Below are 13497 nucleotides of genomic sequence, written 5' to 3'. Positions count from 1 at the left end.
GTATTCACAAAGAGTCTCAAAGGAGGAGTGCTGATATAAGATTAGTTTAGCCTTTTAGCTCATAATGAATAATAAGACTACATGGATGAGTGTGTAGGGGGTAGGAGGTTGCAGTGTTCTCACCAGGTTGTCGTTGGTGAGGCGGGTGATCTCCTGCTGGACGCTGTACTCCACCTGGGCCTCAGGGGACAGAGACATGGTGTGGTTCAGCATCTCCTGTTTCTTCTCTATGTCGTCCTTCAGCAGCTCAATCTGGGTGTTGAACGCTGCCAGCTCATCCTCGTGCTTCCTGGCCTGAGACTGAAGCTGGGCCTCCAGCAGCCTGGGAGAGAGGGGGTGAGGGGAGACAGGGAGAAAAAGAAAAAGGAGAGAGGAGTTGAGGGGGAGACAGGGAGACAGGGAGAAGAAGAAGGAGAGAGGGGGTGGTTACAATAAGCCTAAAGCTGACCAAACCGTCACAAACTTCTACCTTGTAGAATTCCTGTACCATAGTGTGGAGACTTACTGTATTAAATATGGTTTCATATGTCATAAACATCATAACCGCCACAGTTTGAGATTCTTTTTGTCCCATTAAATGTTCTATTTTACCACAGACATAGGAAGAGGGTAGGAGATTAAGCAGGAAGGCAGTGAGTAGAGAAGGCAGTAAGCAGGAAGGCAGTAAGTAGAGAAGGCAGTAAGCAGGAAGGCAGTAAGTAGAGAAGGCAGTAAGCAGGAAGGCAGTAAGTAGAGAAGGCAGTAAGCAGGAAGGCAGTAAGTAGAGAAGGCAGTAAGCAGGAACGCAGTAAGTAGAGAAGGCAGTAAGCAGGAACGCAGTAAGTAGAGAAGGAAAGCAGAAGACGACAACCTGGCCACTTGTTTTAGACCCTGGTATGCCAGGCCCAGCTCGCCATCTTCATTCAAATAACCCCAGTCTGAAGCTTTGCTACCGCCGGCAAGGCAGGAGAGAGAGACAGACAGACAGACAGAGACAGACAGAGACAGAGAAAGGAAGGAAGAAAGAGAAAAAAAAATGGACAGATGAAAACAGAACAGAGCAAGAGGAGTTAGCACCACAGAGAGTTAGAGCAGAAACCTCAAGAGGAAGCAGAGATTTTGCAGTTAAAATCTTATAACTGACAAAGCAAAAAGCCCTCACACACACACGAACAGGTACAGACAGACAGAGACAGACAGACACAGACTATCATCTCCTCTAAAGCACAGTGAAGGACCTCTCTCCAAGCAAAAGCTTCTATATGCACCTACACCCACAGGGATGTTCACCCTTTTAAAACCAGACCATTTCTGCAGGGTGAGAGGGTGTCATTATATGGCCACCTGCCTCTCATTACTGCCATCTATCTGCTGGTTCATGTTGCCATAACGATGATGTCTAACACTTCCCTACAGGTTAAAAGGTTCTGCTCTCCAGATACAACAGAGGTGCTAAATATCCCTGGTGTCTAGGCTAGATTCCTCCAGCCGGGCCAGGACGCAGAATGAAAGATAAATATAAAAAGGACAGGAATAGATGACGAGGGAATGGAAGATTGCTCTGGGTCGAGATGAATCTGTGTGCTTCGAGGGGTTCATCATGAGCAACACAAATGTCTTCCCTCCCTGGTAATCTGAGAACCATCTAAAACCGGGGGGGGGGGGGGGGGTCATGAATGTAGAGAGATCCGGAACAATAACACTGTGTCAACAACAATGGGGTGGAATCAAAAGCAGTGTGCAGTTTGCCATCAGTATGTCACCAGAACATCAGAATGATGGGTACAGTTTTGATCAGAAAGATGACCTGATGTTACTCTGAGAGGAAAATGCCAACCGACTATGTGACAATTCTGAACTGTCTCTCGGGTCTAGCCTAGTTAAAATGTTCATTTGGGAAAAGCTGCACTGCAATAGCTTTTTGGTTTGTCTGTCTGTCTGTCAGGTACTGACGCACCCCAAACATCCCCTTTAGCAGGAGTTTGAGTTCCTCCACACGGGGAAATGTTACGGGTCACTAGAGGAATAGAGTCAAACGATTCTTTGTCCCAGGGGCAGTAAGGTTCCTGAACGTCTAAAACCACCAGTAGGACCAGCGGACTGGCCTACAACTAACATTGCAGTTGACAGAATGTTATATTGTGTATAGTGTATATACTGATGATTGTTAATTGCTCATGAACTGCACTTTATATTGTCTGTGTGTGTCTTCTGTCTATCTCGGATTGTATTTTTAATGTACAGTGGCTTGCGAAAGTATTCACCCCCCATGGCATTTTTCCTATTTTGTTGCCTTACAACCTAGAATTCAAATGTTTTTTGGGGGGGTTTGTATCATTTGATTTACACAACATGCCTACCACTGACGACGCTAAATATTTTTTCTTGTGAAACAAACAAGAAATAAGACAAAAAACTGAAAACTTGAGCGTGCATAACTATTCACCGTCACATAGTCAATACGTTGTAGAGCCACCTTTTGCAGCAATTACAGCTGCAAGTCTCTTGGGGTTTGTCTCTATAAGCTTGGCACATCTAGCCACTGGGATTTTTGCCCATTTTTCAAGGCAAAACTGCTCCAGCTCCTTCAAGTTGGATGGGTTCCGCTGGTGTACAGCAATCTTTAAGTCATACCACAGATTCTCAATTGGATTGAGGTCTGGGCTTTGACTAGGCCATTCCAAGACATTTAAATGTTTCCCTTTAAACCACTCTAGTGTTGCTTTAGCAGTATGCTTAGGGTAATTGTCCTGCTGGAAGGTGAACCTCAGTCCCAGTCTCAAATCTCTGGAAGACTGAAACAGGTTTCCCTCAAGTATTTCCCTGTATTTAGCGCCATCTAACATTTCTTTAATTCTGACCAGTTTCCCAGTCCCTGCCGCTGAAAAACATCTCCACAGCATGATGCTGCCACCACCATGCTTCACTGTGGGGATGGTGTTCTTGGGGTGATGGGAGGTATTGGGTTTGCGCCAGACATAACGTTTTCCTTGATGGCCAAAAAACTACATTTTAGTCTCATCTGATCAGAGTACCTTATTCCATATGTTTGGGGAGTCTCCCACATGCCTTTTGGTGAACACCAAACGTGTTTACTTATTTTTTTCTGGACAATCTTCCGTAAAGCCCAGCTCTGTGGAGTGCACAGCTTAAAGTGGTCCTATGGACAGATACTCCAATCTCCGCTGTGGAGCTTTGTAGCTACCTCAGGGTTATCTTTGGTCTCTTTGTTGCCTCTCTGATTAATGCCCTCCTTGCCTGGTCCGTGAGTTTTGGTGGGCGGCCCTCTCTTGGCAGGTTTGTTGAGGTGACATATTCTTTCAATTTTTTAAATAATGGATTTCAGTGGTGCTCTGTGGGATGTTCCAAGTTTCGGATATTTTTTTATAACACAACCCTGATCTGTACTTCTCCACAGCTTTGTCCCTGACCTGTTTGGAAAGCTCCTTGGTCTTCATGGTGCCGCTTGCTTGGTGGTGCCACTTGCTTAATGGTGTTGCAGACACTGGGACCTTTCAGAACAGGTGTATACAGTTGGGAGAAGAAGTATTTGATACACTGCCGATTTTGCAGGTTTTCCTACTTACAAAGCATGTAGAGGTCTGTAATTTTTATCATAGGTACACTTCAACTGTGAGAGACGGAATCTAAAACAAAAATCCAGAAGATCACATTGTATGATTTTTAAGTAATTAATTTGCATTTTATTGCATGACATAAGTATTTGATACATCAGAAAAGCAGAACTTAATATTTGGTACAGAAACCTTTGTTTGCAATGACAGAGATCATACGTTTCCTGTAGTTCTTTGCAGTGTGTTTGCACACACTGCAGCAGGGATTTTGGCCCACTCCTCCATACAGACCTTCTCCAGATCCTTCAGGTTTCGGGGCTGTCGCTGGGCAATACGGACTTTCAGCTCCCTCCAAAGATTTTCTATTGGGTTCAGGTCTGGAGACTGGCTAGGCCACTCCATGACCTTGAGATGCTTCTTACGGAGCCACTCCTTAGTTGCCCTGGCTGTGTGTTTCGGGTCGTTGTCATGCTGGAAGACCCAGCCACGACCCATCTTCAATGCTCTTACTGAGGGAAGGAGGTTGTTGGCCAAGATCTCGCGATACATGGCCCCATCCATCCTTCCCTCAATACGGTGCAGTCGTTTCCACCTCCATGCTTCACGGTTGGGATGGTGTTCTTGGGGTTGTACTCATCCTTCTTCTTCCTCCAAACAAGGCGAGTGGAGTTTAAGACCAAAAAGCTCTATTTTTGTCTCATCAGACCACATGACCTTCTCCCATTCCTCCTCTGGATCATCCAGATGGTCATTGGCAAACTTCAGACGGGCCTGGACATGTGCTGGCTTGAGCAGGGGGACCTTGCGTGCGCTGCAGGATTTTAATCCATGACGGCGTAGTGTGTTACTAATGGTTTTCTTTGAGACTGTGGTCCCAGCTCTCTTCAGGTCATTGACCAGGTCCTGCCGTGTAGTTCTGGGCTGATCCCTCACCTGCGTCATGATCATTGATGCCCCACGAGGTGAGATCTTGCATGGAGCCCCAGACCGAGGGTGATTGACCATCATCTTGAACTTCTTCCATTTTCTAATAATTGCGCCAACAGTTGTTGCCTTCTCACCAAGCTGCTTGCCTATTGTCCTGTAGCCCATCCCAGCCTTGTGCAGGTCTACAATTTTACCCCTGATGTCCTTACACAGCTCTCTGGTCTTGGCCATTGTGGAGAGGTTGGAGTCCGTTTGATTGAGTGTGTGGACAGGTGTCTTTTATACAGGTAACGAGTTCAAACAGGTGCAGTTAATACAGGTAATGAGTGGAGAACAGGAGGGCTTCTTAAAGAAAAACTAACAGGTCTGTGAGAGCCGGAATTCTTACTGGTTGGTAGGTGATCAAATACTTATGTCATGCAATAAAATGCAAATTAATTACTTAAAAATCATACAATGTGATTTTCAGGATTTTTGTTTTAGATTCCGTCTCTCACAGTTGAAGTGTACCTATGATAAAAATTACAGACCTCTACATGCTTTGTAAGTAGGAAAACCTGCAAAATCGGCAGTGTTTCAAATACTTCTTCTCCCCACTGTATATACTGAGATCATGTGACAGATCATGTGACACCTAAATAAAGTTCACCTGTGTGCAATACAACTAATTATGTGACTTCTGAAGGTAATTAGTTGCACCAGATCTTATTTAGGGGGTGAAAACATACCACTTTCTTTTTTTTTTTTTTTACATTTCACTTCATCAATTTGGACTACTTTGTCTATGTACATTACATGAAATCCAAATAAGAATCAATTTAAATTACAGGTTGTAATGCAACAAAATAGGAAAAACGGCAAGGGGGATGAATACTTTTTCAAGTCCCTGTACGCACAGAGCCGCAACCACAATGCCTAGGTGTCTGGCTAGACTGTAAACTCTACTTCCAGACTCACATTAAGCATCTCCAATCCAAAATTAACTCTAGAATTGGCTTCCTTTATTCGAAACAAAGCATCCTTCACTCATGCTGCTAAACATACCCTCGTAAAACTGACCATCCTACCAATCCTCGACTTCGGCGATGTCATTTACAAAATAGCCTCCAACACTACTCAACAAATTGGATGCAGTCTATCACAGTGCCATCCGTTTTGTCACCAAAGCCCCATATACTACCCACCACTGCGACATGTATGCTCTCGTTGGCTGGCCCTCGCTTCAAACTCGTCGCCAAACCCACTGGCTCCAGGTCATCTACAAGTCTTTGCTAGGTAAAGCCCCGCGGTATCTCAGCTCACTGGTCACCATAGCAGCACCCAACCGTAGTACGTGCTCCAGCAGGTATATCTCACTAGTCACCCCCAAAGCCAATTCCTCCTTTGGCCGCCTTTCCTTCCAGTTCTCAGCTGCCAATGACTGGAACGAACTGCAAAAATCACCGAAGCTGGAGACTCATCTCCCTCACTAGCTTTAAGCACCAGCTGTCAGAGCAGCTCACAGATCACTGCACCTGTACATAGCCCATCTGTAAATATCCCATCCAACTACCTCATCCCCATACTGTATTTATTTATTTATCTTGCGCCTTTGCAACCCAGTATCTCTACTTGAACATTCATCTTCTGCACATCTATCACTCCAGTGTTTAATTGGTATATTGTAATTACTTCGCCACCATGGCCTATTTATTGCCTTACCTCCCTTATCTTACCTCATTTGTACACACTGTATATAGACTTTTCTACTGTATTATTGACTGTATGTTTGTTTATTCCATGTGTAACTCTGTGTTGTTGTATGTGTCAAACTGCTTTGCTTTATCTTGGCCTGGTCGCAGTTGTAAATGAGAACTTGTTCTCAACTAGCCTACCTGGTTAAATAAAGGTGAAATAAATAAAAAATGGCCCCATGGGGATAATAAAGTAATTCTCTTCTCTTGAACATTCTGTAGCTAAACTGGGTCTGTTGGACTACAACTGACTGATGTTGGTAGTAGAACTGAAAGCTGGGCAGAGGTACAGTCGTGAACATCTCTAGGCAATCTCCAGTTGGACAAAACTACAGTAGGCAACACTTATGTAATTGTCTGCAGTCACATAGAATGAAAGCTGAACCACCAGTGTGACACATTTTCAATCCAATCCATAAGTAACCATGTGATATTTACATTGAAAAACATTGCTGCCCATTCTGTGCACCAGTGGGTATGAGAGAAAAAACAGAAACATCCATATTCATCACAGGCCTGTTTGTTTTCCATTACTGCACTCACAATAGTAGGTACAGAAAGACAAACTTACTTCTTAGACTCACAGAGTCCATGGTAGGCCCTCACAGCCTCCTCCTTGTCTATGGGCTTCTTGCTGTTGGTCCATTCAGGCACGTTATTGGTTTCCTATGGAGAGGAGAGGGGGATAAATGTATGATACCATCGGGCCGGTAGTAAAGACATTGGGAGAGAGTTGGTGGATACAACTGCTTTATAAGGTAATGAATAATGCAGACATTTATCAATTCATCTATTTCTCTCTTTAAATCAAACCCAATCAGTGTTTAATACTCACTCATAAACCTCAGTCATACAGTATGAGGGGTTGGGTTAAATGTGGAAGACACATTTCAGTTGTACAACTGACTAGGTAACCCCCTTTCCTTTCCCTTATATTGTAGTAAAACTGTCCTCAACACACTTTCAAACTACAGGCCATCGCCTGTCTAACTCTGCATCTGAACCAATCAGTTGGGGAAGGAATAATCAGAGAGACAGGCCATCATCTCTGAGGGCGAGACAGGCCATCATCTCTGAGGGCAAGACATGTCAATCATAATCACAAATAGCCTCCAACACTCTACTCAGCAAATTGGATGCAGTCTATCACAGTGCCATCCGTTTTGTCACCAAAGCCCCATAACCACCCACCACTGCGACCTGTATGCTCTCGTCGGCTGGCCCTCGCTACATATTCGTCGCCAGACCCACTGGCTCCAGGTCATCTATAAGTCTTTGCTAGGTAAAGCTCCGCTTTATCTCAGCTCACTGGTCACGATAACAACACCCACCCATAGCACGCGCTCCAGCAGGTATATCTCACTGGTCATCCCCAAAGCCAACACCCCCTTTGGCCGCCTTTCCTTCCGGTTCTCTGCTGCCAATGACTGGAACGAATTGTAAAACTCGCTGATGTTGGAGACTTATATCTCCCTCACTAACTTTAAACATCAGCTATCTGAGCAGCTTACCAATTGCTATAGCTGTACACAGACCATCTGTAAATAGCCCATCCAATCTACCTACCTTATCCCCATATTGTTTTTATTTACTTTTTTGCACACCAGTATTTCTACTTGCACATCATCATCTGCACATCTATCACTCCAGTGTTAATTTGCTAAATTGTAATTACTTCGCCACTATGGCCTATTTATTGCCTTACCTCCTCACGCCATTTGCACACACTGTATATAGACTTTTTTTCTCTATTGTGGTATTGACTGTATGTTTGTTGATTCCATGTGTAACTCTGTGTTGTTGTTTGTGTCACACTGCTTTGCTTTATCTTGGCCAGGTCGCAGTTGTAAATGAGACCTTGTTCTCAACTGGCCTACCTGATTAAATAAAGGTGAAATAAAAAACATTTAATAAAAAATAAATCCTTCTAAGGAGTATGACACGCCAAGCATATCCTCGACTAACCTAGAAGGTGGGACTGGGAGAGAGCCGCTCAGTAGTCTGATATATTAACTAGACAGCCACATAAAGAGAGTCATGATACTGACAGTGATCTCTTCCTCTTTCTGACACATCTCTCTCTCTGTTAGGGAAATGTCTTTGTGAGGCGTGAGGAGGAATGACAATTGGAGAGATACGCCTCGGTGATGATTAAAGACTGTTTGTTCTGCTGCCTTCCACACCATCATCCTTTCTGCTCTCCTGTCCTTGAGTCGGCGCTGAGGCACTCCCTCTCAAACCAAACGTCTGGCTGCCCACGGTGCTTAACAGCATGGGGAGATCGCATTAACAATGCTCTTCATCAGGACATAAGTTCAGGTTAATACACTGCAGGAACATTACCATGTTAGGACTGATCTGCCATCGACTCCCAGTCTTTTACACTCCTAGTCCCATCTCTGTTGGAGGTCTCTGTCATAAGTCTCATAATGACTCTAGTTACATACTAGTCTATACATACTAATGATCTGTGGGGCTCAGTTGGTAGAGCATGGCGCTTGTAACGCCAGGGTTGTGGGTTCGATTCCCACAGGGGAGCAGTAAAAAAAAAAGTATGAAAATGTATGCACTCACTACAGTAAGTAGCTCTGTATAAGAGTGTCTGCTATATGACTAAAATATATCTATTTTTAAATGTAGTGTGGCTGTACCTTTGTCTGAACCCAACTAGAATGTAACATTTGTTCAAATGTTTCTTATTCCAGTTTTTTGTTTTGTGTAAGAAGCTGAAGACTGTCTATCATGTGCTTTTCATTCGGCTGATTTGACCCAATAAAGTTTCAGCACATTATAGTCATGTTGCCCATCAACCCAGAGTCACAAACAAGAAAAGTATATAATATGTGTATATTAATGTGTATATAAAAGTATATTAATGTGCCTGTAGATAACCTTTTGATAAGCAAACAGGGACATATAAAGTGGACAATCAATGCTGCATTTCCCAAGTACAGGCAACCAAAGCCATGTCAATTTAACTCCCAGTTTGTCAACTTACGATGTGATTGGTTGTCTCCTCCTTCTGATGGGCTGCACTGACAATCTGAGTCCTGAGGATGAGGACCTCCTCCTTGCGCACTTCCAGTTCCTCATTGGCTGCTTTGAGCTGGCCAAGCAGCAGGTTGTAGCCGTCCTGAAGCTCATTGGAGGAGCTGTTCTGGGAGGCGCGGTCAGCAATGGCCTTCCTAAGTTCGTTCAGGTCGTTCTTCAGCTTTTTGTTCTCAGACTCCAGCTCCTGCCTCTGTGGAAACACACGGCCAAAGTACATAGAGATTTATTGACAATCTAAAATTTAGTTTATGTAATCATTGGTTATCAAAGTGATTAAATACCAAGGCTCACTGTTGGAAAGAATGACAGTGATTGATAACAATAAAAGTAATAAAGTAATATACACTGAGTGTACAAAACATTAAGAACACCTGCTCTTTCCATGACAGACTGACAAGGTGAATCCAGGTGAAAGCTATGATCCCTTATTGATGTCACTTGTTAAATCCACTTCAATCAGTGTAGATGATGGGGAGCAGACAAGTTAAAGAAAGACAACTGAGCCATGGCTTGTGTATGTGTGCCATTCAGAGGGTGAACGGGCAAGACAAAATATTTAAGCCCCTTTGAACGTGGTATGGTAGTAGGTGCTAGGCACATCGGTTTGTGTCAAAAACTGCAACGCTGCTGGGTTTCATGCTCAACAGTTTCCCCATGTGTATCATGAATAGTCCACCACCCAAAGGACATCCAGCCACCTTGACCACTGTGGGAAGCATTGGAGTCAACATGGGCCAACATCCGTGTGGAATGCTTTCGACACCTTGTAGAGTCCACGCCCTGACAAATGGAGGCTGTTCTAAGGGCAAAGGGGGGAGGGGTACAACTCAATATTAGGAAGGTGTTCTTAATGTTTTGTACACTCAGTGTAGAGCAGAATAATATGTGATTGCTGCCACATTGAGTATGTTTACATGCACGCTAATCATTTGATATTAAACTGATTATGGCAGTAGGCCGAGTATGGAAATAGTAAAACGCCTTACTCCGCTCATCTTAAATTTGCATACGGTCATAATCGAAGTAAGCATACGCTGATTAAAACACTGGTTTTCTGAGCAATCTTTAAAAAATGTAAGACATGTAAACAGCTTAATTTGCGTTCCAGTTGTGTATTTGATCTGCACATGTGCCAGCACTGGTAGCGCAAGCCTCCCTCTTATGCACGAGTGGAGTTCGGAAAAACTGAAAGTATGCATCTTACAAATGATTTTCACATGCAGACTTTATAGATCCAAACTCAGAATGAAACTGCCTTCGCAAAAACAACATGGTCACCGTGAAACATGATTTTTTTTTATTGCAAATTTTCTGCATTTATGAAAGTCCCTTTAGGTAGCCTGACTTCAGATGTGTACATGTAAACAGGATTATTAGGGAAATCATTCTTCTTGCAAAGCATGTAAACATTTTAAATGATCTATTATAGTAATCGGACTATCCACAATAATCATATTATTGTGTGGATGCAACTGTGCTCATTGTGAGTAGCTTAGTAAGTAAATCTTTGTAGAGACATCAAAACTATTTGTACTTGATTTTCATTTTAGCTATGGCAAGTAGCTATTTATCTACAGTATGGCAGGGGTAGGCAACTTGATTCAGCCGCAAGGCAATTTTTGTCTGACTGAGCGAATGGTCGGGGGACCGGAAAAAAATTATAATAATTTGTACACTGCAAAGTGACCACAACTAAGACCAAAAAGAGATTGTATTTGAAATAACATTTCATACCTTGATTACATTGAGACACGATCACGTCTATTTTATTTGTGGGAATACTTGGAAACAGATCTCCTAAATTAAACACATTTTTAGCTGAATTCCTAGTGATTCCTGCAAATGCTGGGGGGCCCCCCAAAAAAAGTTTGGGGAACCAATTATTTTTAACTTGCAGGCCGGTTTTGGCCCGAAGCCTCCTGTTACCAAACTCTGAGCTAAGGAATATAGGTAAAAGCCAGCCATGGCTTTCAGACTACTGCAGTTGATAAATGGATAGACTGACAAGATTATTCATATTCTAAGATACCGTACCAGTGACTAATTGTGCTCAACTCTCTCTCTGCAGTGAGTCCCTTAGCATAAATAAAAGCACCAATAGTAGTTATAAGGTTCACTTCTGCAGACTTCAAGTTCCAATGGGCAACATTTTGCTCAGCTACAATAGGACCCATGGCTCAAACCATGACACACACATTTTACTGCCAATCAAATCTAAACCCTGTGTCGTGTGGTATTATGGTGCTATTGACCGAGATGCAAAAAGCAAGCCCCCTGTATAGATGGACCAAATTTGTATTTATTTTGTAATTTTTCTATTTGGGGGGTTAAAGGTACAATCTTCAAATTAAAATAATTTCATATATTCAGTTCATATCACATTTTCATTTATTATTTTCCATATATCTATCTATCTATGTTGTACCTGTGGTAGCAGGTAAAAAAATTTACAAAAACAATATTCTAAAATGTTAAAATTTGATTCTCTTGTACTTTGAACTCTTGTACTTTTGATTAAATTCAAAAGCACCTTGAGATGGACTCTTCTGATAATCTTGTAATGCATCCGTCTTAATCACACTGTTGATCTCAACTGTGCAATAGAAGTTAATGATTTATCCATGCCAAAAGCAAGAGTGGTTCTCTCTCACCAAGGCACATATGGTGAACATGAGTTATTAAATAAAATAAATGTCTTTGTGTTTGCGTGCTCTCTCCCTTTACACATTACCTGAACATCAAATTCTGCTCCTGGGGTGCCCTCTCTCTTTACATGCCCCCCCCCCCATCAGAGCATTCCTGCTGCAACCCTGTCACTCTATTCCCACTTACCTCTCTCTCGCTCTCACCCAAATCCTGCCTGTCCCACCGGCATCTCTACCCAACTCTCTCCACAAACCGCTCTATTTTGTCTAAATTCTACCATGTACCCATGCCGTGCCTGCCTGCCAGTATCTCTCTCTATCTTACCATGTACCCATGCCGTGCCTGCCTGCCAGTATCTCTCTCTATCTTACCATGTACCCATGCCGTGCCTGCCTGCCAGTATCTCTCTCTATCTTACCATGTACCCATGCCGTGCCTGCCTGCCAGTATCTCTCTCTATCTTACCATGTACCCATGCCGTGCCTGCCAGCCAGTATCTCTCTCTATCTTACCATGTACCCATGCCGTGCCTGCCAGCCAGTATCTCTCTCTATCTTACCATGTACCCATGCCGTGCCTGCCTGCCAGTATCTCTCTCTATCTTACCATGTACCCATGCCGTGCCTGCCAGCCAGTATCTCTCTCTATCTTACCATGTACCCATGCCGTGCCTGCCAGCCAGTATCTCTCTCTATCTTACCATGTACCCATGCAGTGCCTGCCAGCCAGTATCTCTCTCTATCTTACCATGTACCCATGCCGTGCCTGCCTGCCAGTATCTCTCTCTATCTTACCATGTACCCATGCCGTGCCTGCCAGCCAGTATCTCTCTCTATCTTACCATGTACCCATGCCGTGCCTGCCAGCCAGTATCTCTCTCTATCTTACCATGTACCCATGCCGTGCCTGCCAGCCAGTATCTCTCTCTATCTTACCATGTACCCATGCCGTGCCTGCCAGCCAGTATCTCTCTCTATCTTACCATGTACCCATGCCGTGCCTGCCTGCCAGTATCTCTCTCTATCTTACCATGTACCCATGCCATGCCTGCCAGTATCTCGCTTTATCTTACCATGTACCCATGCCATGCCTGCCAGTATCTCTCTCTATCCTCTGGAAGTTCCACTCACCCATAGTTTCAGAGGCAGGATGGCCAAAGACAGCAGAACAGCCAGAGTGAAGAATAAATCGAACACCACAAATAGAGACATCCCACTGCAGACTAGTACTGCACACTGTCCGTGTATGTATGCTAGTGTGTGTGTATCTGTGTGGTGGTGGACGGATCTGTACCTTGAGACTGCTGTAGGCCAGGTCTTCACTCTCTTGCTCTGACGTAGTCTTTGGCTCAATTCCCTAAGAGAGATTGTAAATCGTAATCATTCCACTTCAGGTTGATAAGGCGGAGGCAGGCCGCTATTGTGCAATGTTATTACCCAAGCACCAAGCTTGAGGATCACGATCCTGATCTTAAACTTAAAGGTATTCAAGACAAAATCTTTTTAAGGTCAAAAGTTCAACCTGCAGTAAAAAGAGAAACTTCTGTGTAGGTATTTTAGAAGTATACAAAAATAAGCAAGAAAATA

General features: G+C 43.6%; 1 protein-coding gene across 2 annotated transcripts in view; it reads right to left on the bottom strand.

Annotated features, from left to right (window-relative positions):
* Positions 1 to 13497, bottom strand: part of LOC139552509 (unconventional myosin-Vb-like) — an 83970-nt gene that overhangs the window by 8240 nt on the left and 62233 nt on the right. The window contains exons 27-31 of one of the 2 annotated variants that reach the window (XM_071364351.1): positions 13205 to 13267; positions 9213 to 9455; positions 6786 to 6880; positions 851 to 928; positions 124 to 322 (exon numbers count right to left, since the gene is read on the bottom strand). In XM_071364351.1, coding sequence (XP_071220452.1) covers positions 124 to 322; positions 851 to 928; positions 6786 to 6880; positions 9213 to 9455; positions 13205 to 13267 — 678 coding nt within the window. The remainder of the gene's footprint in view (positions 1 to 123; positions 323 to 850; positions 929 to 6785; positions 6881 to 9212; positions 9456 to 13204; positions 13268 to 13497) is intronic. The other variant, XM_071364433.1, reaches the window with a different exon arrangement.

The sequence above is a fragment of the Salvelinus alpinus genome, chromosome 1, assembly GCF_045679555.1.
Source record: "Salvelinus alpinus chromosome 1, SLU_Salpinus.1, whole genome shotgun sequence".
In the NCBI taxonomy this organism is placed as follows: Eukaryota; Metazoa; Chordata; class Actinopteri; order Salmoniformes; family Salmonidae; genus Salvelinus; species Salvelinus alpinus.
Note: the sequence above shows the minus strand (reverse complement) of the source record. Positions and strands in the feature narration are given on the sequence as shown.